Genomic DNA, 26,082 nt, shown 5'->3' with positions numbered 1-26,082 from the left:
AGTACTGTAGTATGTACATAGTTGACATTTCTGTTCACTGACATTTGTGACAATAAAAAGATAAGCAGTAAATAATAAAGAACACGACACACACAAATTGCACGTAACACGATGCTCGCAATTGAGAACGGAGTAACAAGTTACAAAGTTTAAAAAATTGGAATGAAGAGAAGATTCTGAAAATTAATTTTTTTATATGATTGTAGATTCCATGGAAGTGTAAACACATTTCACCATAATAACCCACATAATTCCAGCTGTGGTATTATCGCAAATTCAATAAGATCGAGTTTACTATCCATTTATGACAGATTGCACTAACAGAAAAGCCCAATAAACAGGTGACTGCTAATTGTTTTTATTGTTTTATGGTTGTGACCTCCAGAAATCTGACCGAACCACTTGGTACACTCGGAGACAATCATAAGGTAATCTCCAGTGCTGTGGTCTCCTGCCCTTAATTGTCCCAATTAAGCGAAGTAAACCCTGGCTATTTTCTCAATTGGGTTCTGTTTTTTAAGATTTGCCCCAAATAAACGGCTGCCCCGATTAACTGGTGGCCCAAATAACTGAAATCCACTGTAATTCAAATTACAAAGCAAATTTTTTTATTTTAAAAAATAAATCCCTTTTCACTTAATGTTTAAGACATTAAACATTAGTCTGGTATATTACCAGACTAATGTTTAATGACATATTCAACACTGTGTTCAGTTTGTGTGAGTACCTTCGTGCATCAGCTTATTTGGTTTTGCTGAGAAGTTTGTCAATTTTTACTTTGTCTACACATTAAATTGAGCAATTTAATTCGTTCATGTCCATCATCAGAAAACTTCTTTCAAGGAACAGAAAATTGTTTTCCAACATGACTCTGCACCTTGCCATACCTCACATAAGGTTATTACAACATTACTATGAAACTAAGAGCTACTAAAGCCCAATATAACCTGTTTTGTCAATACTTAAAAATATGTAACTCTTCCCCTATGCAGATTCATGACTTGGTATCTAGCATTTCATGTGGAGATTGTGATTCCTCTTATGTGGGATCAACAAGATGTTTTGAACATGAGAATAAAATAACATACTGCATCAATCTGAGTGGCACAAGCCACGATATCAGAATTGTCCTTCCATGCCATAAATGAGAATCACATTTTCCCGTTTAATGAGGCCAAGATTTTAAGTATACAACACAACTACACAAAATTGTAGTTGTCCATTTCTCATTTCACATTCATGGTCGTTTACAAGCATGTGCAGTAACAATTAATCTTGTATTTATATTGAAGTGCATACACACATACCTTAGCATTAGCATTAGCATTAGTAGAGGCATTTGATGCAAGAAAGCAAGCTTATGCAGCATCAGCCAAAAAAAAAAAAAAAAAAAAAAAAAAAACCACTTCCACTTCACCCCTCTGTTCGTTCAAAATACCTGTCCAGCTGAGCCTTAAACTTATTTAGTCTATCAACCTCCACCACAAGGGATGGAAGTCTGTTCCACCAACCAACCACTCGCTGGCTAAAGGCAAATTTCCGCACGTCTATCCTACATCTGTCTTTCCTCAATTTGAATTTATGCCCTCTCAGGTGATTATTCTGAGCTAGAGGAAGAATCCCATCAGCATTGAGCATGCTTAAACCATTCAAGGCTTTATACACCTCTATCAGATCACCTCGCTGGTGCCTAGTCTCCAGACACTGTAATTTGCAAAACTTAAGCCTTTCTTCGTAAGAGCACCCCTTTGTTCCATTGCATTAGTTTGCATTAGTTTTCCAATCTGTGAACAAGGCAGAGATTGAAAAGCTTGGTCCTCTTAAGGGAAGAAATTGTCATAAATTATTTTTTAACGTTTTATATTTAACTTTTATTTCACTATAATTTTATCGGCATTTATCTTCATTTTTAAACCATGATATATTTGACATAGTGTCTTCAGACACCCACGGTTTCATGGAGGGTTTGATGAGTCTGAGGTTGGGTTGGGGCTTTGGCTGTGATCTCAGTGTGTCGGATCATTCATATGCTAAGAGTAATGAATACATTAAATTATTTTAAAGAAGTTATACATTTTTTAGTTGGTCTTACTTGGAGAGTATAGTGCAGAAGTTATTATTTTTAATTTTTTTTTTATTTTTGGTGAAAACGTTCATCCAAGACTGCAATGTTTGATCCTATCATGGTGAGGAAATAGTCCTGACTTGAACACAATTGAAAACTGCTGGAATGTATGGGAGAGAAAACTGCTGCTAAAAAGCCATCAAGCAAGATAACATTGCAAAAAATCATTATTCATGTGTAGAACTGTGAATTAAGCAGTAGTTATATCAAGAATCTGATCCACTCAATGCCAGACAGGTGCAAGGCAGTAATTAAAGCTTGTGCAATTTAATTTATAAAGAATACTAATACAACCACTCCCCAACTTACGAAGGGTTGCATTCAATGGAACTACATAAGTCGGAATTTCCCTAAAGGCTTATGCAGCACTCGCAACTACACACACAGAATTTGATTGAAGCAATAAAGAAATGTTCAGTGAATGTGTAAATAGAATTATTTATTCAATTATTTTATCTCATGCACAGGAAAAATTTCAAAAGTGTACAAAATTACAAAAGTGTGCAATTACAAAAATTTTACTTGAGCATTGTGGAAACCCATGCAATGCTTCAATCTATTAAACCACCCATCGCTTGCCTTGAACTTGACTTATGGTTCGCCGTACTTATCCTCAATATCTTCATAAATACTTCTTACTTTTGCTTGAATGGCTATTAGACTCAGGTGCACTTGCTTCTGAATCTGACTTTCCATCCATATTATTAATAGCTTTTCCATCTTCGATATAGCACCTAAACGCTATTTTGTGATTACTCTCCTTTAAAATAGTTTTCACTGTTGAGGCAGTGAGACCTAATTCTTGTGCAATGGATGACAAACTTTGTCCTGATTGTTACGTCTTAATCATTTCACAAATATACGTGGTGTCAATTCTGATCTCAACAATGTCCATTTCCACTTGCAGTCTGCCAAACCCCATGTACTTTTTCTGACAGAATCTCAGTTATCAGTTGATTCAACTACTGCTCATCTCAGTTGCCCAAATTATTTGCTGTAAGATTCCTTTCGCCTCAAAGGTGGTACTTGTGCATATGTCCATTCCGATATTCACTGTCAGAGACTTGGTAATTTGGAATCTCCCCTTTTTGGTCATTTCTGGCTTAAAATCTCTTTACCTCATTGTGTCAAATTCATCTGTTGTCTCTACCATTCTCCCAACTCCACTAATCACTTGGAGCCCTTTGACTTCCTCTCTTTGCAACTTGACTTTCTCCAGTCCAACTTTCCTAACAGTGAGGTAATTTTCCTTGGTGATTTTAATGTTCACAACTCCAGCTGGCTTCTATTTTCTAGTCACACCAATCCAGCTGGTCGAGATGCTGAGGCTTTTGCAATTATTAACGACCTTGCACAGATTGTTCATTTATATATGAGAATACCGGACAATCCTAACCAACACGCTTGATCTTTTTCTAACAAACAACCCTTCTAAGTACACTGTCGAAGTGAGTGGTCCTTTGGGCACCTCAGATCACAACTTGGTGATTGTCTCTTTTCCAGTGGAGCCTTTATCTCATGGCTATTCCCAAACTTGTGTTGTTTGGCATTACAAGAATGCAAAATGGGATGACCTGCGAGATTTCTTTTCTTCTTTTCCTTGGATTACTGTTTCAAAACTTCTGATGTCAACATTTGCTCATATCGTGTCAGTGAAATTATTCTTGTAGGAATGGAATATTTTATTCCACACTCCACTAATTGGAGTGTGGAATATATCGTAATTGGCTTGTTTCCAGTTCTTCAGTTTCATTTTCTGCCTACACCAAAGCTCACAACAATTGTATAGCAGTTATTAATCAGTCCAAACAAACTTGCTTCTTGCTCTAATGGTAGCTGAGCATTCTAGTCTCTTGCCAAAGCTATTGGCTACAACTTTTGCCCATCTCTGCTCCCACCTCTGTCAAAACCAGATGGTTCTGTTGTTACTTCAGCCAAGGATAAAGCTCACCTGCTAACATCCAATTTTTATTCCAACTCATGTATTACCGATCTTAGTAAAACACTTCCCACCATTCCCAACACACTCCATTCAGTGCCTCCTGTGGTCTTCCGTCAAAAGGATGTCAGAAGGATTTTGACGAATCTTGATGCTAAGAAAGCTCCAGATCCTGATAGTATTTCTGCACTTCTCAAAACCTGTGCTCCTGAACTTACTTTCTTTGCCGCCTTTTTTCACTTTCTTATTCCAAAGGTGTTTTTCCTTCTGCTTGGAAATTTGCTCATAACCAGCCAGTTCCTAAAAAGGGTGACAAATCCCTCCCATCCAATTATAGTCCTATTGCAAATACTTCTACTCGTTCTAAAGTAATGGAGAAATCAATTAACCGCCAACTCTTAAACTACGTAGAAACCTTCCATCTGATCAATGATCGCCAGTATGGATTCTGTCAGTGTATATCTATCCACTGGTGATATTCTGGCTTATGTTACCCATTTACGGACAAATTCAATGGAAAGGTTCTGGGATACACAAGCAGTTGCTCTTGACCCTGCAAAGGCTTTCGATCATGTTTGGCATAAAGGTCTCCTAAACAAGCTTCCATCTTATGGTTTGCCAACTGTTTTTTGTAATTGGTTATCTAGTTTTCACTCTGATTGCTCACTGAGGGTGATGGTAGATGGCTCTCCGTCTTCTAACTTTTCCACTAATGCTGGGGTGCCCCCCCCCAAGGTTCAGTTCTTTCCCCCACTCTTTTCCTCTTGTATATTAATTACCTTCTTCCATTGACTGGAAATATTATCCATAGTTTTGTCAGTGATAGCACATTGCATTCCACTTTCCATTTTGAGAAACCTTGCCCTGCTCAATCAGCTTCAACTTCTCTAATATCCATTACAATTCCTTAATGCCAACCTCCAGGTAATTTTCCAGTAGGGCAAAGACAACTTAATTGATTTCAATACTTCTAAAACTCAGCTTTGTCTTATATCTTGCAAAAAGGATTCTTTTGCTCCTATGCTTATCTTTGGTGACACTCCAATTTCTAGACAAAATGATGTATCTCTTTTTGGAATTACCCTGACTTCTAATCTCTCTTGGCACAAGCACATTATAAATATTGCTTCGTCTTCATCTATAAAACCTCAATCTAGTTTTCTCTTTCACTCTCGGCGTTACTTTTCTTTCAAACAGCTGTTCACTCTATACAAATCCGCCCTGTCATGGAATATTGTTCCCACGTCTGGGGCGGTGCCCCCAAAACCTCTCTCAGTCTTCTATATTCCATTCAGAAGAGGGCAGTTAGGTTAATTAATGACTCCTCTCTAACAGAGTCTCTCCACTTGCTGTCTCATAGATGTACTGTTTCTGCTGCATGCCTTTTCTACAGATATTTCCATGGGCACTGTTCTTCCGATTTGGCTTCTATAATTCCCTTCTCTTTCTCTTTCAAAACAGTCCGAACATGTGCCGCCACCAGCCAACATCCATTTACTGTCCAACTGCAAACTCACAGAACCAACTTTTCATCATCCTTGTTTATTCTTTCAACTGCTTTTCTGGAACAACCTTCCTTCGTACGTATTTACTGAAAATTACAGTCTGCAGAAGTTCAAGTCTAATGTCAACAAATGTCAATCTTCTTTCGTCTTATCAGCCTCCAACCCAAGCACAGTACTAAGTACTGCAGGTACCTCTCGTGTTTGGCATTTTCATAAAAAAAAAAATTTTTCATCTTCACTTCTAAATCAATTTTGTTTTGTTTCCTAGCACTGCCACCACTTGCACTTTCCGTTGGTCGCTTTCCCTTCATCATCATAATAAGTAAATAGGAATGAAGAGAAGATACTGAAAATATAATATATTTATGTTTTTTACCATAATAATGTAAAAACGCAGACAGTTCCAGTTATCGGTATTATGACAAATGCAATAAGATTCAGTTTACTACCCATTTATAATAGGTTTCACTAACAGAAAAGCCTAATAAACTGGAAAGTGCAAACTGTTTTTATCGTTTTATGGTCATGACCTCCAGAAATGTGCTTAAGAAAAATGTCACAAAGGTCAAATATCAAGTATTCTTTGTAATCTGTTAGTAATGACCCTTGTGAACAACTTGAAGATGTGGGATAACAAGCTGATGGGTCTATAATTTCCAATTTTTGATTTATCTCCTTTCTTAAGCAGCAAAACTGATTGCATTATTCCACTCCTTAAGCGTCACACCTTTTCTAATGCATTTTGTGAAGAGTATTGCCAGTTTTTGTGTCATGTTTCTTCCTCCCAATTTTAACAACTCTACAGGAACTTCATCTTCCCCCAGGGCTTTTTGATTCTTCATTTTCTTTAATGCATGTTCTACCTCATCAGGAAGGATATCAGGTATGTCGTATGTGTTACTAATTTGCAATCTATCTTCGCCACTGCTGGCATCATTTCCTCGCTCCTTGTATAATTCTCTATAGTAGTCTTCTGCTATTTGAATTATGCCTTCTCTGCTATTTATAAGTACACCATCACGATTCTTCAGTTTCGTTATCATTTGTCTTTCTGTATTACTGTTCATGGCTGCTAATTTAAGTCCTTTATTTTCCATTAATGCTTGTTCTACTTTTCTTGTGTTAAATCTTATGTCCTCTCTGAGTCTTTCTAATGGCTTTGCATAACTCAGTATTCTCAATTTTCTTCTTGTCATTGTTTATCTTGCTTTTCATTTGTCTTCTTCGGTTCATCACAACAAGTGTTTCTTGATTAATTTTTTCTTCTTTGGATTTCTTTTTACTTGTAGGTTTCTTGGGCTTTATCACTTTCAGAAAGTTGTAATATTCCTCGTCGATATCTTGATCAAACTTGTTCTTAAGTACCAGTACATACTGCTTTTTCTCCTCTTCTGTTATCTCAATGACCATCATATTTACTTGTCAGTTTTTCTCTTTCTTTTCTTACATCTATATCAAGTGTGCATCTTACCATTCTGTGATCACTTCCAACGTTTACCTTGTTCAGGATGGTAACATCATTCACGATATATCTTCTGTTAGTTAGGATGAAGTTGATTTCATTAGTTGTTAATCCATTTGGGCTCTTCCATGTCCACTTTTTGTTCACCCTTTTCATGAAAAAAGTGTTCATTACTGACATTCCTCGCGGTTCTGCAAATTCCACAAGTCTTTCATCTCTTTCATTTCTTTCACCAATTCCAAAATTTCTTGTAGTTCCCCTTTCTGCACTGTTTTTCTCTTTCCAGCCTTAGGATTGAAGTCCCCCATAATGATAGTGTAATGCAGTGGTTCCCAAACTATTGATATCTACGGACCCCTTCAAAAATGAAAAAAAAAAGTTTTCAGACCCCCCTACACACACACACACACACACACACACACACACACACACACACACACACACACACACACACACACACACACACACACAGGTGTTTAAAGAAAGTGCATCACCCCTTAAAATTGAGGTGCCTCCGTAGCCAGGTGGGCAGGAGCAGCAGTGTGTAGCACATGCTTCTTGATTAGACCGGGGTTCGAGCCCGTGACCACCAAATACAGAGGATGCGGAAAGGTCAGGGAATGGCCACCGCATATCCCCGGAGCAATATGGCCTTAGTTGCTAATGCTCCTAAAAAAAACAAAATAACAAAAATAACCCCTTAAAATTGTAATTGTCATCCGAATAACGTAAATATATGGCAATATTTCTTACAGATTGCATCAAATAAGATTAACACACATAGGTGATGACGAAATATTGCATCAGCTGTTACTTTCAGCTATATAAGCATGCTCTGCAAGAGTTGCAGTCATTCCTTGCTTGTGTCAGGATGGCGAGTTACGTGCAGTTGATGCCAAAAAGAAAGAGTGTTATTGTTGCTTTATGCAAGGAAGGATGTTCTTGCCATATTGCTTATAGAGTGTCTTGTAATCAGTCGACTGAGTAGATTACTTTCCAAACTCAAGAATACTGATTGTGCTGATAGGAAAAAAGTAACCAGATGCAAACGAGTCTCTGTGCCAAAACAGGACCGCGTTTTGAGGCACTTCTGTCTAAAAAACCATAAAGCCTCTTCGTCTGAGCTGAAAAGAGAATGGAAAGAACGTATAGGAGTGGTAGCAAGTGTAATAATGGTCAGAAGGAAGCCTCTTCAAAAATGGACTTATGGCCCATCATCCTAAGAAGAAGCCCCTCCTCACACACAAAATGAAAAAGGCCTGATTAATTTGGTGTAAGGAGTATGTCAAATGGAACCCCGAGCAGTGGAAGTCAGTTATTTTCTCAGATGAGAAGAAATTCAACCTACATGGCTCTGATGGGAGACAAATGATTCGTAGTAAACTTGGTGAAGAATACCATCCAGACTGTATATTGTCTACAGTGAAATTCCTTACCAGCCAAATTATATGGCGTTGCATTTCATATCGTGGAATAGATCAGCTGCAATTTATAAAAGGTTCTGTAAATGCCAATGAATACCTGGCAATATTGGAAGGCAAATTGCTACCAACCATTAGAGACCATTTCAACCTTCCAAGTAACTGCATCTTTCAAGGGCACCTCCGTAGCCAGGTGGGCAGGAGCAGCAGTGCGTAGCACACACTTCTTGATTAGACCGAGGTTCGAGCCCGTGACCACCAAATATGGAGGATATGGAAAGGTCAGGGAATGACCACCGCATATCCCCGGAGCAATATGGCCTTAGTTGCTAATGCTCCTAAAAACCAAATAACAACAACAACAAAAGGATTGTCTGGTATTCTGGTAGGTAAATGAACAATCTGTGCGAAGTCATTAGTAATTAAAAATGCCTCGGCATCTCAACCAGGTGAATCTGTGTGACTAGAAAATGGAAGCCAGCTGGAGTTGTGAACATTAAAATCTCCAAGGAAAATTACCCCACTCATAGGAAAGTTGGACTGGTGAAAGTAAAGTTTCAAAGAGTTCCAAGTGATTTGTAGTTTGGAGAACAATAAGGCAACAGATGAATTTGACAGAATGTGGTAGAGAGATTTTAAGCCAAAGAAGATCAAAAAGAGCAATTCCAAAGTACACATATGCACAAGTACCACCATAGCAGACTGAACCAGAAGAATGATTGACTTGAAGGCATTTCTACTGCTAAGTTCATAGAGAGTCTAAAACAAGAAAGAGAGATTCTGTTGTTTTTGTTCAGTGAGGAAATGACTTATTACTCATATGACTACATGGTGTAAAGATTCTATTGAAAAATGAGGCTCTTATAAATGCATAGGTAGCACGAATTTCAATTAGCAGTGTATCATTTTGAAATTTTTCATGGACTATTTCTTGATCACTAAAGATAAAGAAATCATATAAAAACATTATGGAAATCTTATTGTCTCGAAACCTGACACTATGACATGTTGGACAAACAACTTGTGAAATCGAGAAACACTAATATCTGTAGAATCGGACAAATGCTACCTCATTGTGATTTTCTGTTGTGTAGAATCTATGTCATTTTAAATTAAATTTCTAAATCAATCTAAGATCTCCAGTGGAAATTTCAAGCAGACTTTTTTTTTTTTTTTAAATAGAAATGTATTTTAAGCCGGGAATTCTCTTACCTGAGATATTTTCGTCAGGAAAGGGAACCCATAATGATTGCATCCAGGTACAGTGTACTTAGAATAGACTGAATTAGTATTGGAAGACCTGCTTAAAGTATGTTTGAAACCATTCGATAAATGAACCTTGTCTTTGACCTTTAATCCATGCATGGCGAATAAAGGGAGTATAAAGGGGGATAACTACCTGAAGCGTGATGAGGGCTCGCTTCAAAGGGGAAGCAAACGTGTGTTTGCTTCCCCTTCCAGGCACATTCCATTGCAGTGTTTCAGAAGTGCAGGGGGGGGGTTAAGTAGGAAGAGCAGAAGGACAGAAAGAAAATCCTGCCCCCTCGTATTTAACTAATAGTTTGGGAATTTGCAAATCTGTAGATCTAGAACTGTTTAAAGGTTTTATGAAAGAGAAAGGATATGAAAGTTTCCATTCAGAAATCCAGGTGCGTGAGTACCCTTTCCCATTAGTAGAAGTCCTGGATGTGGGGAGGGGGGGCAGAAGTCATGTTTTGTTGTTAAATTTGAACTTATAGGATATTTGTTTTAGATCCCACTCCTCAGAAATTATTATAGATCTGTGTATGTTTATGACTTGTTCATTGATATTTTTGGTAGAGTCTCACCGGTTTCTAACTTAAATTTTGGTCTTGTTTGTCTAATATTATAATGCAGTGCTTTCAACTGGAATGCCGCTGCACCTTAGGGTGCCACAACAACATTCCTGGGGTGCCACGTAATTTGGGTTTAAGTTACTTAAACTTATTATTATTTTTTAATTCATGTTTATTTCATTATAAAAGGGTGTAGAGTATCTTTTTAATTTTGTGGTGATCTATAATTGATCTTTACTTATTACCTCTATAAAAAAAGAATAAAATTACATACTGTGTGTGTATATATATATATATAATTTGTATTATGAAATGTAATTTTTATAATTATATTATTGTAATAAAAATCCTATCCTATAACATCTATATTTTTTAACATTATATATATATATATACATACATATATATACATACACACACAGGTCGACCATCACTAATCCGGCAGCGTTGGGACATGTGGGGTGCCGGATTAGTGAGTTTACTGGATCACCGGTGGTTATTATAACACACGCATTTTGCCCAACAGCTAACCACCTTCTACCTTTAACACGTTGACTGCCAAGCTAGATAATTTGTATTATGAAATGTAATTTTTATAATTATATTATTGTAATAAAAATCCTATCCTATAACATCTATATTTTTTAACATTATATATATATATATATATATATATATATATATATATATATATACACATACACTTTATTTCTTGAGAAGCCGTGTCGACCACATATGTGTGACATTGTTACGGCCTACATATGAAGGTCGTTTGTGATTAGTTTATTGCACGCACGGCGAGCACTGCAATAAAACTAATTACGATAAAATAAACTCTCAAACATCGCAATAAGTTTGTAAGTATTGTTAGAGATTTTGTGAAAACAAGTTTGCTAGCACGCTGTATTATCCATCATATTGTGTTGTGTTTTATCAAGTTTGTATAAGTGTGTTGTAAAAAAAATAATAAAATATAAAAAGGAATGGCTAAAAGAACATTATTATTATTATTGTTAATAATAATAATAATAATTTTCTTACTAAGATAAGAGGAACTGAGAGAAATTGCTGGAATTTACAATTAAGCAGACTTAAACTTCTCACAGACACCGCTGTCGAGTTTTTTCAAATTTCAACTTTATCTGTTATGGACAATGTATGGTGTTTACGCTTTACACCAAGAGAGTCACTTCCTTTATGCATTGGAACCATGGCTGGGGCTAAATGTGAGCAGGTTATAATAATAAATGCAGAAAAACAAGTGGGAATGGCTTGACAGTGTTTACGAGTTCGTGCCAACAGCCGATGCTGCAACAACGCCGCCAAAACAGTAGTGGCAGGTCGGTGCGTCGACTGGGGAAATTTGAAATTACATTTGCGGAAATTATGTCCGAATTAGCAGTGGAATCGAATTACCGAATTGCTATAGATGAATACTTGAAAGCATTGCTGAACTGGGCTATTAAAATTGATGTTTTCATGCGAAAGGGATCCATAGCTGTCATAATGCAAATAATTACCCTTATTTGTAGGTTTATGATATATCTTGGTTGCATTTCTCGTTAATGTTAAATTTAGGAAGTTTATACTGTTGTTTTTTTTTTCATTCTCTATGATATGCAGCCTTTCATCTACATTAATTATTCAACTCATGAAAGATTGTATTTATGGATTTAAAGATAAAGAAATAGATGTTTTATAGGCTCAGTTCTCTCAGTTTCAATGTGAGAACCTACCAAACATTATTATGAAAGAAGAATGAATTGATGTACAATGGTTGAGCAACTGACTAGTACACGAAGGAGCTTGAAATATAACAAATTATTCTACGTAATGCTTGAAATTTTAACGATTCCTCCCAGCAGTGCCAAATGTGAGTGGATATTCAGCCATGTATGAAAAACCAAAAGCTCAGCTTTTCTTTTCCTAGTCAAGAGCTATAGTTATAAGGAGCTTTGAAAATGCTCTTGGCAGCTAAGATAGAAGAGCAATTGTTGTTGACAAAACTTTGATTCAGCATCTCAGAAATAGTTGCTGATGCTATCAAGGTGGAAAACTGCTAGGTTGGGGAGGGAAGAGGAGTACAGAGACTAATAGTTTAATAGCAGCTTGGAAGCAGATGCCAAATTTATTATTGCACTGCTTTTATTGGGAGATGCAGCTGCATAGAAAATGAGGTATGTGGGCATTAAAGGGATTTTAGGATCCTGGTGACGAACAAATATGTGGGCTATATTAGGATTACTGAAAGCATCAACAAGCACACGTATGCATGGATGTGTACTGAAGCTAGGAGTACAATAAATAAATTTGAGGAATTTAAATATTGGTTAGACCAAATGTGGACATCATATGATGTGGGTAGCCAGTGTGATGTTGAGTCAGTTTGATGTGACATAAGCGCTAGGAAAATAAATGAGAGTAGGAGTATGTTATAGGCTAAATGATTGTGATGAATATAATGAGTAGCCGTACAGACAAATAGAGTGGGCCTAGTAAATCAGAATGTCCTATAATGGGAGATTTTAACTTTCCCGATATTAGCATTTTTTTTTTTTTTTTTTTTTAACATTAGCATTAGCATTGGTAGAGGCATTTGCAAGCTTATGCAGCATCAGCCAAAAAAAAAAAATAAAATATAAAAAATAACCACTTCCACTTCATCCCTCTGTTCGTTCGAAATACCTGTCCAGCTGAGCCTTAAACTTATTTAGGCTATCAACTTCCACGACAAGGGATGGAAGTCTGTTCCACCAACCAACCAACCACCCGCTGGCTAAAGTCAAATTTCCGCACGTCTATCCTACATCTGTCTTTCCTCAATTTGAATTTATGCCCTCTCAGGTGATTATTCTGCCATCAGCATTGAGCATGCTCAAACCATTCAAGGCTCACCTTGAATGGTTTGATCACCTCGCTGGTGCCTAGTCTCCAGACACTGTAATTTGCATAACTTAAGCCTTTCTTCGTAAGAGCACCCCGTTGTTCCATTCACTAATCTTGTTGCCCTTCTCTGTACTCGTTCCAGCAGCTCTACATCCTTCTTGAAATGAGGCCTCCAGGCCTGTATACAGTACTCTAGGTGTGGCCTGACCATTGTCTTATACAAGGGAACAATCACCTCCTTATCCCTGCTAGAAAAATTCCTATATATCATTGACAATACACCATGAGCTACTCTTTCAGCCCATCTACACTGCTCAGAGAACTTCATATCTGCCTGCACAACCACCCCCAGGTCCCTTTCATTCTCTACCACTGTCAGTGGTAGAGAATGAAAGGGACCTGGGAGATACCACAGAGTTGATATGTTGCTCTGGGGTTGCTGTTTCCCATATGTAGTACTTTACATTTGTCAATGTTAAACTTCATTTGCCACCTCTCAGCCCATCACTCATACAGTGGCAAAGGTTTTCAGCATGTATTGTTTTTTGCACTGACTTGTTAGTACTAGTAGTAGTACACTGAAAGGACAGAATTCGTGGGGTTCCTGGTCACTCCCTCTTGCAAGTGGACAAACCCACCGCTTGGAAGGAATATAGGTACACTGCATTCACGTAGATAGTAATTCAATGTCAGTATGGATAAACATCGCGAGTTGACCGACTTTGCAAGGGGGATGATAGTGTGCGCACAACACATGTCACTCTATCGTGGAGGTGACACAGAAACTGCACTATCCTCATTCGACAGTATCAAGAAGGCAAGAATACGCCATTTTTGAAATAACATCTCATCATTGACAGCACGAGAAAGGTGGTGGATGAATGTGGCCGTCGATGTCTGTCTCGCATTGTTTCAGCCAACTGGAGAGCGATAGTGGCACCACAAATCGCCACCAACTTCAATGAGGGAGGTGCCAGAAACATCTCCACCATGACCATCAGGCATTCATTAGCTGCAATAGGTTATGGGAGCTGCCGACCCACCAGGGTCCCATTGCTAATGCCACGTGCACTATAGGCCTCAACTGGGCAAAAGAACATCGGCACTAGACCTTGGTTGATTGGAGATGGGTCTCCTGGTCTCAAGAGTTCTGTTTCCAGTTATTTTGAGTGGATGAGAGGGTGCATATCTGGCGGAAACCGCACGAAGCTATGCATCCATCATGTCAACAAGTAACTGGCCGACCTGGCTAGCCGGGTGGGTAAAGTGCCTGCCTGGCAACCCAAAGGTCGTGGGTTCAATTCCTGTCTCGGGCTTGGATCAAAGTACTGCAAAAACCTTGGGAGTGCATTATGGCCACAGAAGCCTATGTGCCAACAACTACCAAAAAAAAAAAAAAAACAAGTAACTGTTCGAGCAGGTGGATGGTTGGTAATGGTCTGGGGCATGTTCAGCTGACACACATTGGGACCTCTGCTATGTCTAGATGCATCTCTGAACGGTCCAGGTTACTTGTTCATCCTTGCAGGCCATCTGCATCCCTTTGTGGTTATCGTGCATCCACAGGGCAATGGACATTTCCAGCAGGACAGTGTGCCTCCCCACAGAGCTGTGGTGACTAGAACATGGTTTGAAGAGCATTCTGCAGATTTTACCACCATGGAGTGGACTCCCCATTCATCAGACATGAACCTTGTGGAGCGTCTTTGGGATGCTGTGGAAAAGTCCGTTTGATCTTTGGATCCTCCACACAGGAATGTGATGGAATTATGGACAGTGGTGCAGCAAGCATGGATGGAAATACCTGTGGAATGCTTTTGTGAACTAGTAGACTCAACGTCTCACCATGTGACTGCCCTTATCTGAGCGAAAAGTGCGCCTACCCATTACTAGGTAGGTATCCCTTGATTTCTGTCCACTCAGTGTAGTGGCAAATGATGCCAGAAAGCAAGCTTATTGCGTTTTTGCCCAGATTAGTCATCTGGGGGCGACTAATCTGGCCAAGAGAAAGAATCCTTTTTAGATGCAGGCAGAGGTGAAGGTGATTCTTGTACTACTTCTATTAGAATAAGCAGCGGCATGGAGCGAAGGGTGTTGGGGGTTTCAGGGACTGATGGCAGTATCGTGAAACAGATAGGTATATGGGATGTGTTAGGGTAACTAATAATAAGAATAGATACATGTATACTTGAATGTATACCAATGCTAGAAGTATAGTAAGTAAATTTGATGAATTTGAAGTGTTGGTCAAGACACCAAAGGCGGCGGATATTGTTGGGATAGCAGAGACGTGGTGTCACACAGATATAAGGAATGCAGCACTGGAATTTGGGGAGTACAATGTGTACAGAAAGGATAGACAGGATAGAGAGGGAGGAGGTGTTATGCTGTTAATTAAGAAAAACATAAAATCAAAAGAAGTGCATCCAGTTGATATAGATGAACAGTGAACTGTTGAGTCAGTTTGGTGTGACATAAGCACTGCAAAAGCAAAAATAAGAGTAGGAGTGTGTTATAGGCCTAATGACTCGAATGAGTACAATGAACAATTGTACAGAGAAATAGTGGGCTAGTAAATCAGAATGTCTTATAATGGGGGATTTTAACTTTCTAGATATAGACTGGAACTTATGGGTTGGTCACTCGCACACTAGTAAGACTTTTGTGGATTTATTGGATGATTGTTTTCTGCAGCAGCATGTTCAAGAGGCAACCAGAGAGAGTAATATTCTTGATCTGGTTATCAGCAGTGATCATTCGTGTATTAAGAATTGCAGATAAAGGAACCATTAGATGGCAGTGATCACAGTGTACTAATGTGGGATTTACTTAAAGATATAATTACCATCAGGGGTAAAGGAAGGTGTTTTTGCTTCCGTAAAGGTGACTATAGTGGTCTCAGACAGTTTTTAAATTCTGTACAGTGGGACCAACTGATGATGTTACCAACAGGAAATTCTAAGTGGGAAGCATTCAAGAAATTAATAGTGGAAGCTACTAAACGTTTCATACCTATTAAGAAATACTGTTCAAAGGCCTAAATGGTTTTCAAATGAACTAATGAGACTCGTGGCAGAGAAGAAAAATGCATGGGATGCATATAAATTATCAGGTGACACAGAAGCCTGTGATATATATAAGCTAGTCTGTAATCAAGTCACAAAGGTTAGGCAGGCGAAGGCAGATTATGAGAAATCTTTGGCAAAGAATGCTAAAAAAAACAGCAAGGATTTCTTTACTTGTATAAACTCTATATCCTGCTCAGATAGCAAAATAACTGAATGAGTGTTTTGCATCTGCATTCACGCATGAGGAATTATTAAGGTTTCAAAATCCACAAGGTTATCAAATTGTAACAGGGTGCTTAATGATTTTGTAATAACTGAGAACAAAGTGGGGGAGAAATTGTCGAAGTTAAACATAAGAAAGGCACCTAGTGTGAATGGGATCTATCCAGTTATATTAAAGGAGGCGACAAAGGAAGTAAGCAAACTCTTAGCCATAATTATGAGAGCATCCTTGGACTCAGGGGAGGTCCCCATGGACTGGAGATGTGCAAATGTATCCCCAATTCACAAAGGGGGACGAAGGGTGACACGAGTAATTACTGACCAGTTAGTTTAACTTCTGTTCCGGGTAAAATAATGGAGTCACTGGTTAAAGATGCATTGCAGGATCGTCTAGACAAGACTGCAGCAATAATTCGGACACAGCATGGGTTTGTTAAGGGAAAGTCTTGTCTGACAAATTTGATTGGTTATTATGATGTGGTTACAAAGGAACTGGATGCAAAAAAAATTTTGATATCATATACTTGGATTTCAGGAAAGCTTTTAACACTGTTGCGCATGGAAGACTACTGAACAAATTGGAGCAGAATGGTATTAAGGGTAAGTTGCTACAATGGATAAAAGGAGTAGTAGAAGACAGAGGGTTGTAATCAATGGGTGCTGCTCTTCGTGGAATAATGTAATTAGTGGAGTCCCACAGGGTTCAGTGTTGGGTCCACTGTTGTTTTGTATATTTATCAATGATATTGATGAAGGTATATCAGGCTTAGTATCAAACTTTGCAGATGATACAAAGGTTCGCAGGGTTGTTAATGACAGTAATAGCAGTGTGTTACTGCATCAGGATCTAGAAGATTTGGGCAGATTGGCTGAGAAGCGGCAACTGAAGTTTAAAATTGAAAATGCAAAGTACTGCATATGGGTAGAAGTAACCCCAGAGAAATGTACCAACTGTGTGGTACTACACTTAAGTAGGTAGAAAATGAAAAAGACCCGGGAGTAATTGTGCAGTCAGATATGAAGTTTTCTGAGCAGTGCAGACAGGCTGCCAGGGCAGGTCATGGGGTATTTCAATGATACAGGAATTTTGTTAGCAGGGAAAAGGAGGTGATTGTCCCTCTGTATAAGGCAATGGTCAAGCCATGCCTTCAGTACTGCGTGCAGGTCTCGAGGCCTCATTTTAGGAAGGATGTAGATTAGCTTGAGGGTGTACAGAGAAGGGCTACAAGATTGGTGAGGGGAACGAAGGGATCCTCTTACCAGGAGAGGCTTAAGTTCTGCAAATTGCCCCTCGACGTGGGCACCTGTACGTGGTGAGGGGACCTCCCAGTGACGCTGCTGGACTTCCAGACTAGCATCACTGGGATCCAATGCCCACAGCCCAGGTTCCAGGCTTACATCAATGGAATCCGGCGTGTTTGCCGTGCGCTGCGACCCGTGGAAATTCGGAAAGGGGGATCCTGGTGGTTGAGCGGCCCAGCTTCAATACACCACTTTGGCCCCTGCTTCGACAAGACGGGTGGTCCTGGAAGGCTCGGCTAGGATCAATCGGCTAGTAGGCTCGCCTGCGAGGGTCAACCGTGTCAATGCCACGCCCCTACCCTCATGGTCCGAGGGACAGGATTCAGGCTGGCGGCGGTGCGGGTATAGTGTCTGGTTAGCCCTGGCGCCCCACTCCCGAGCGCATTTATTGCATGCCGGGTAGTGGGCGTCCCTTTGGGCTCCGTGGTGGGTGGGGAGCCCGGGCACTGAACAACTAAAAACCTATATGAATCCTGATAAACTTACTTCTTCAGGGGCCCCAACCCGGTCCCTATCTGAAAATACAGACGGAGAGACAGATAGCATTATTGCTACAAAGAGGCAGCGAACAGAAATATCATCTGCGCCTGTTCCAAGATTTTTAATTATTCATTCTACCACAGAAAAACCGATTGGGAAAATGTCGCCCTTCTTCATACAGAAAGGGTTAGATGGGTTAGCAGGGTCACCCAAATCGGTTAAGAGGCTCCATTCTGGAGACCTCTTAATTGAAACCAAAACTGACAGGCAGTCTGAGCAGCTACTCCGTGCAACATCAATCGGAGGAATACCCATAACAGTAACACCACATAGAACACTAAACTCATCGAGAGGTGTCATTTCGGAATGGGACCTTCTCGATGTAACCGAGGAGGAAATCTGCTTGGAACTGAAACCTCAGGGAGTTATAGCCGTCAAGAGAATTAGTGCACATAGGGATGGGAAACTAGTTAAAACCAGGAGTGTTATCCTGACTTTTAACTCTCCCAAACCTCCTGATGAGATTAAAGCTGGCTACATCAACTGTCCAGTACGTCCATATGTTCCAAACCCTTTACGGTGTTTTAAATGCCAGAAATATGGACATTCTCAAATGGCCTGCCGTGGAGTCCTTGCATGCGCTCGATGTGGTGCAAAGAACCACGAAACAACAGCATGTTCAGCCGCAAAGCCCACTTGTATTAATTGTGAAGGCGAACACCCGGCCTATTCACGAGCATGTCAGAGGTGGAAAGAAGAAAAAGAAATTCAACGGCTGAAGGCAGAGCTAAACATATCGTACCAGGAGGCAAGGAAAGCAGTGAAACCTCTCAACAACAAAAAACCTACCTACACCCAGAAGGTAGCAGGGAGGTGTTCCATTGGAACTTAGACGGACATGTCCATCCCTCCAAAAGAATCATTTACTCCCATCGCACGTTATCTCTTAAGCTCCCAAAAACCTGCACAGAAGGACCAATCAGCTGCCACTCCTATATCAGTACCTCTTAATGCTCCACAAATAACAAAAGCAATCACGAAAGAAAAGAATAAGAAAGGTGAAATACCACCTACAACCCAAGAAAACATGGATGTAGAGCAGAAGGAGGTACAAGAAGACTCAGTTTTGGAGCTCTTTGCTGAGGAGGAAATGGACACTGGACAGCATCCGTACTTCCCCAGGAAGGATAAATCCAAGACTGAAAAAGGTAAGCCCTCAGCACCTCGGAAGCCGCCTGATGGACCCACCAAGCCAAAGTAATGGCTAAATTCCCACAGTGGAACTGCCGTGGATTCCGGCGAAACAATGATGACATCAAGGCCCTTCTGCAAAAGCATGAGCCAGTCTGCTTTTGCTTACGAGAAACATACCTGAAGGCAAATGAAAACCCTTCGCTTCGTAACACTACTATCATTTGAAAGGACAGAACTGACGATGGACCTGCTCATGGGGGTGTTGCTATAATTCTGGGCAACCATACCCGATATCAAACTATTGCGCTCACCACCAACATAGAAGCGGTAGCGGTTCGCCTTACGGTAGGGTTCTTAATAACAGTCTGCTCAGTATATTTGCCACCTGGGGCTGATATCGCCCAGAGAGACCTTGATGATCTCATTGTGCAGCTGCCTACGCCTGTCTTACTCCTGGGCGACTTCAGTGGACATAACACCCTCTGGGGTAGTGCAAACGTTAATGGAAGGGGACGTGTCATAGAGCATGTGCGCAATGACAATGACCTATCCCTTCTAAATGTGGGAACTAACACCTCTTTTCACATGCCTACCCGTACGTTCTCTGCTATTGACCTCTCTATATGTTCCCCCTCTCTCCTTCCTTCAATCACTTGGGAGGTAGAGGAGAATCTTTATGGGAGTGATCACTTCCCCGTGATAACCACCCTACTTAAAGTGACGCCATGTTCACCTTTTAGGTTACCACGATGGAAGACTGATCAGGCTGACTGGAACACCTTTCAACACCTGGTAGACTTTAACATCAGTACAGTCAGTCGGGAGCCTATAAATGACGCAGTGGCGTACATCACAGAAAGCATTGTCCATGCAGCTGCAGCTACAATTCCGAAAACATCTACCCGGTTTCCGCCATTTCCAAAACCTTGGTGGAATACTGAATGCACAGCAGCAAAAAAGGCACAAAATAAAGCTTGGGGGATATTCCGACGATATCCTACCACAGCCAATCTCTTAGCCTTCAAACGTGCATGCACAAAAGCGCGATATATTCGTCGTCAGAGCCAAAAGGAATCGTGGGTCCGCTTTACATCCACCATTACCCAGTCAACCAGCAGTAAAGCTATATGGGACAAAATCCGGAAAATGAAGGGTAAATATACATCAAACCCTTCATCGGTCCTGGAGTATAATGGATGCGTTATTGCAGATCCAACTGCAATAGCCAATGCACTTGGGGAGACTTTTTCTGCCATCTCGTCAACATCTGCTTACTCCCCAGAATTTCTGGTCTGGAAAGATAAATGTGAAAAGCAGCCAATTAACTTTAAATCAAGAAGGTCTCATCCCTATAACGGGCCCTTTACCACGGAAGAGTTAGAAACAGCTCTAACTCTTACCAAGGCAAGTGCTGCCGGACCAGATCTTATCCATTATGATATGATCAAACATCTGTCTGAAAAATCCATGGACCAACTGCTTTTTCTATATAACAGAATATTTCAAGAAGAGCAGTTTCCGGATTCCTGGCATAAGGCAATCGTGCTTGCCTTTCCTAAGCCAGGAAAGGATTCCAAAATCCCAACGAACTACCGTCCTATTGCTCTGACTAGCTGTCTGTGCAAAATTCTGGAGAGAATGGTTAATGCCCGCCTTATCTGGTATTTGGAGGCTAATGGATTTCTCTCCAGATTTCAGTGCGGCTTCCGTAGGAATAGGTCAACTTTGGACCACTTAATCAGGCTCGAAACTTCCATTCGAGATGCCTTTTTAAAACGAGAACACCTGGTGTCAGTGTTCTTCGATATGGAAAAAGCGTATGACACAACTTGGAGATTTGGAATTTTAAAAGACCCCTACAGCATCGGCCTTAGAGGTAATCTCCCCAATTTTATTAAAAACTTTTTATGTCACCGATCTTTCCAAGTCCGTGTAGGATCTACTCTCTCTCGCTCTTTTATCCAAGAGGAGGGAGTACCTCAAGGATCCGTTTTAAGTGTTATGCTTTTTGCCATTAAAGTGAATTCCGTCACAGAACAACTTCCTCCAACTGTAAACTGTGCCCTCTATGTTGACGATTTTAGCATATTCTGTCATTCCTGCAACATGAGGGTAATTGAGAGGCAACTGCAACGTGCCATTGACCATTTGAACTCATGGGCAACGAATAACGGGTTCAGGTTCTCTGCACAAAAGACTGTTTGCATGCATTTTTGCAGAAAGCGCAATCTTCACCCTGAACCTGAACTGAGGCTTGGACAAAATGCTATCCCAGTAGTACCTGAGACTAGATTTTTGGGGCTTATATTCGATAAAAAGCTGACCTTTCTAGAACACATCCGTCAACTACGTGCGAAGTGCACGAGAGGTTTGAACATCCTACGTGCAATCTCCTCACATTCCTGGGGCGCTGATCGATGTACCCTTTTGTGCCTCTGTCGTGCACTCGTACGATCTAAGTTAGATTACGGGTGCCAGGTATACGCATCCTCTAGACTCAGCGTACTCCGATGGCTGGATCCCATCCACCATCAGGCGATCCGTATTGCCACAGGAGCATTTCGAACTTCTCGTGTCTATAGCCTCTGTGTCGAAGCGAATGAGCCCTCGTTATCGCTTCGCAGGAAACAGTTGTCTCTACAGTATGCTTTAAAACTGAAATCCCTGCCAGACCATCCGACGTGGACACCCGTTTTTGAGTCACATTGGGAAAATCTGTACAACATTCGCCAGACTGCCAATCAACCATTCGGTATTCGTATCCAAAGGCTACTCAACGATTTGAACATCACATTAGACAATGTTGCCCCATCACCAGGGCAACCTTTTCCACCCTGGCATGCTCGTGTCCCAAACTGCAACTTCTCCCTTAACAATTGGAGAAAGGACAATACTTCGTCCACCGTCTACCTGCAGCTCTTTTTAGCTGATCGCTCTGAACATGCTGACTTCTTGCCCATCTACACAGATGGCTCGAAGTCAGAAATATCTGTCGGATCTGCAGCTGTTTTCCCAGATACCACAGTATCTGAGCAGATCTCCAACGAATGCAGTGTGTTCACTGCAGAGCTGCATGCGGTTGAGCTAGCCTTAGATCGCATACGAACCACCCACCACAAAAAATATATTATATATACCGATTCTCTGAGTTCATTGCAGGCTTTATCATCGATGAGGTTCAACCCTCATCCTGTCCTGACCCGGATACAGCAGAAGCTGCACTCCCTAGCAGAATTCAAATTTGATGTTTGTTTCTGCTGGATCCCAGGCCACATTGGGATCTCAGGAAATGATTTGGCAGACACTGCAGCCAAATCAGCGAACCTATTTAACTCTTGCCTGTAAGTCCCCTATACAGACTACAGGCAAGTAATTCGAAAGAAACTGATATCCCAATGGCAACACTCTTGGCATGGACAGACTACAAACAAGTTATATGAGATTAAGCCTGTAATTGAACATTGGCAGTCTAGTCTGCGCAGGAACCGAAAAGAGGAAGTTGTTCTATCTCGGCTCCGCATAGGACATTGTCACTTGACACATTGCTATCTGCTGAGGGCAGACGATCGTCCTATGTGTAGAAATTGTGACACCATTTTAACAGTCCGTCATATTTTAATTGAATGTCCGTCCTTTTATAATGACCGCCGTTTATGTTTTAGCCATTTGTCTGAACCCTATAGACTCAGACAGGTTTTAAACGACAATGACAATATGTCAACCATTTTTTAAGTTTTTACAACTTATTAATCTAAATAATTCAATCTAAAATATTTTTATCGTTTTATACTACATGAACATTTTAAATCGTTTATTCTTTTAAAATAATATACAAATAATTTAAATTTTATATTCTACATCTTTTTGACTTCGCGCATTATAGCCTTAGATGCTAATGCGCCATAAAACAAACAAACAAACAATCTGCAAATTGCAGCAGTGGGGACTAGGCACCTGCGAGGTGATCTGATTGAGGTGTATAAGGCCTTGAATGGGTTGAGCACGCTGAATTCTGATGGGATTCTTCCACTTGTTCAGATTACGAACCTAAGGGGGCATAAATTGAAATTAAGGAAGGACAGATGTAGAATAGATGTGCGGAAATTTGCCTTTAGCCAACGGGTGGTTAATTGCTGCAACAAACTTCGATCTGTTGTTGTGGAAGTTGATAGGTTAAATAAATTTAAGGAGGAACTGGACAAATATTTAGAGGGGATTTTTTGTAATTTTTTTTTTTTTTTTTTTGGTTGAAACTCAAACACTTGCTTTCTTGCATCTCATTCCACTACTAATCCCATCAGCATTGAGCTTGCTTAAATCATTCAAGGCCTTATACACCTCAGTCAGATCACCTCACAGTGTCCAGATGCTGCAATTTGCAGGACTTACAGTATCTGGAGACTAGGCACCTGCAAGGGTTAGGGTGTAAATTAATGAAGGGTTATTAGAGAACTATGGAGCATTTGCTGACGATATTTCTGAGGGGAAAGTATGTTATGTTTTTAGCAAAATGTGTATGTTATAACATTTACGTATATGTAAATAAAAATAACGATACTATGATTACTGCTGTTTCATCCCCCCCCCTTTTGGTTCATTTCTTGTTTAGCAGGTGCTTTATATCTTTCTCTTGCTTATTTTATTATTTATTTTTTTAAGACATTCCTTGGCCAGTAGAAGAAGAAGCCCTATCTAATGATGCTAAAACTGCTATTGATCTATTGCTGACTACTAATTCCGAGATTCGGCCAAGTGCAAAAGGTAAAATACTGCATTTATTTCTGATATTTGATTTCCATTTATCTGTTTCCAATAATTCAGGTATTTGGACTAAATTCATTACCACCAAATTTTGCCACACCCTCTACATTACTAATAACTTTTACCTGCCTAAATATTTTTTATTAAAAACATTTTTGGTGCAGGTGGAAGTTCCACTCCAATTTTAAAATTAAATGCAAAAAATAAAAATAAAAATGTACTTACTGTACTCTAATATTTTTCAACGACATTACAAAGCAGCGGCCAACAACCATTTCCACCATATAAGCTGCTTTAAAAATAAAGGTCTTAGCTGATCCCCTCACAATTTTTTTTATGAACAAAAAAAGTAGTAAAAATTGCAATATTTCGCACTTGTTTGTTATCCACCTGCCAGTAGTTATGACATTACCACTCTAGCACTGAACCTTTGTCACTGTTAAACTTAAATTAATATGTAAACATTGTAATAGCTATAAAAGCTTTAATGTTAATTTTTAGCAAAATGCTGGGTTTTTCTTTCTTTCTTTTCTTTCTTTTTTTTTTTCCCCTTGTGTGTAGGTATAGTTTTATTTCTGTGTGCTGGAATTCACCAAATTGCAAAGCACAGACCATTTTTCCATCTCTGTACTGAAGGTTAGGACATGAGCAGTAAAAAGTTCACTGACTGTCAATAGAGCCGTGGTCAAAAATCCTTGGAGTGTATTGTCCATCCCTAAACTTATAGAACCTTTTGTGAATAGACCTGCAGTGCTACAATGGGGATGATTGTATGGGTAAAGAAGACATAAAACCGTTGGTTTCTGATTTCTTGCTGCAGTGAAACAATCTATTTTTTTTTTTTTTTTTTTTTTTTTAATTTTTAAGACAAGGTTGACCAGTAAGTCAAAAGAAAACAAAGCAAGGCATGTTTAGCACAGCAGACACAAGTCCATTGTGGAGAAAGTGTTGGAGAATGAGATTATTTTTCTTATTATTTTGGAATGGTTATGTACTCAAGAAACTAATATAGGAAGTATTGGGTTCATCCATTTGTTTAGACCAGAGAAAAGAAAATACCATAGAATTTAATTCTTGAACTGTTGTTTGACCAAGAGAGAAGTTTCACAATTTTATCCAAATGATGCTGCAAACTTTTGATGATCTGCTAGAACTTTGTACATAATGTAATTATATAGTATGGATCAGAGCTGTAATATTGAGGTAAACTCCTCTTATTAATTTACTAATAATGTAATTATGAAAAAAGAAACAGTTACAAGAGCAGCTTGTTTGCTGAAGCATTAGCTTTAGCAAGGGCACATGATGCAAGAAAGCAAGCTTATATATAGCATCAGCCAAAAAAAAAAAAAAAAAAAAACACTACACTTGTTTGACCCATCCCCTTGCTCCAAATATTTGTCAAGTTCTGTCTTGAATCTATTTAAGCTATCAACTTCTACAACGACAAATGGAAGTTTGTTCCAGCAATCCACTACCCACTGGCTAAAGGCAAACTTTTGCACATCTATCCTATCCTACAACTGTCTTTCCTCAATTTGAATTTATGCCCTCTCAGGTGATTATTCTGAGCAAGAGGAAGAATCCCATCAGCATTGAGCATGCTCAAACCATTCAAGGCTTTATACACCTCAGCCAGATCACTTCGCAGGTGCCTTGTCTCCAGACACTGTAATTTGCAACACTTAAGGCCTTTCTTCATAAGAGCAACCCTTTGTTCCATTCACTAATCTTGTTGCCCTTCTCTGTACTTGTTCCAACAACTCTACATCCTTCTTAAAACAAGGCCTCCAGACCTGTATACAGTACTCAAGGTGTGGCCTGACCATTGCCTTATACAAGGGGATAATCACCTTATCCCTGCTAGAAAAATTCCTGTATATCATTGACAAGATACCAT

General features: G+C 39.7%; 1 protein-coding gene across 3 annotated transcripts in view; it reads left to right on the top strand.

Annotated features, from left to right (window-relative positions):
• gwl (serine/threonine-protein kinase greatwall) overlaps positions 1-26,082 on the top strand; it is a 248,358-nt gene that overhangs the window by 210,854 nt on the left and 11,422 nt on the right. For all 3 annotated transcript variants that reach the window (XM_090388326.1, XM_090388324.1, XM_090388325.1), the window contains one exon: positions 24,081-24,182. In XM_090388326.1, coding sequence (XP_090244452.1) covers positions 24,081-24,182 — 102 coding nt within the window. The remainder of the gene's footprint in view (positions 1-24,080; positions 24,183-26,082) is intronic.

Source organism: Mastigoproctus giganteus, chromosome 14 (genome assembly GCF_048544385.1).
Source record: "Mastigoproctus giganteus isolate SK-2022 chromosome 14, ASM4854438v1, whole genome shotgun sequence".
NCBI lineage: Eukaryota > Metazoa > Arthropoda > Arachnida > Uropygi > Thelyphonidae > Mastigoproctus > Mastigoproctus giganteus.
The sequence above is the reverse complement of the archived record's forward strand: the minus strand, read 5'-3'. Positions and strand labels throughout refer to the sequence as shown.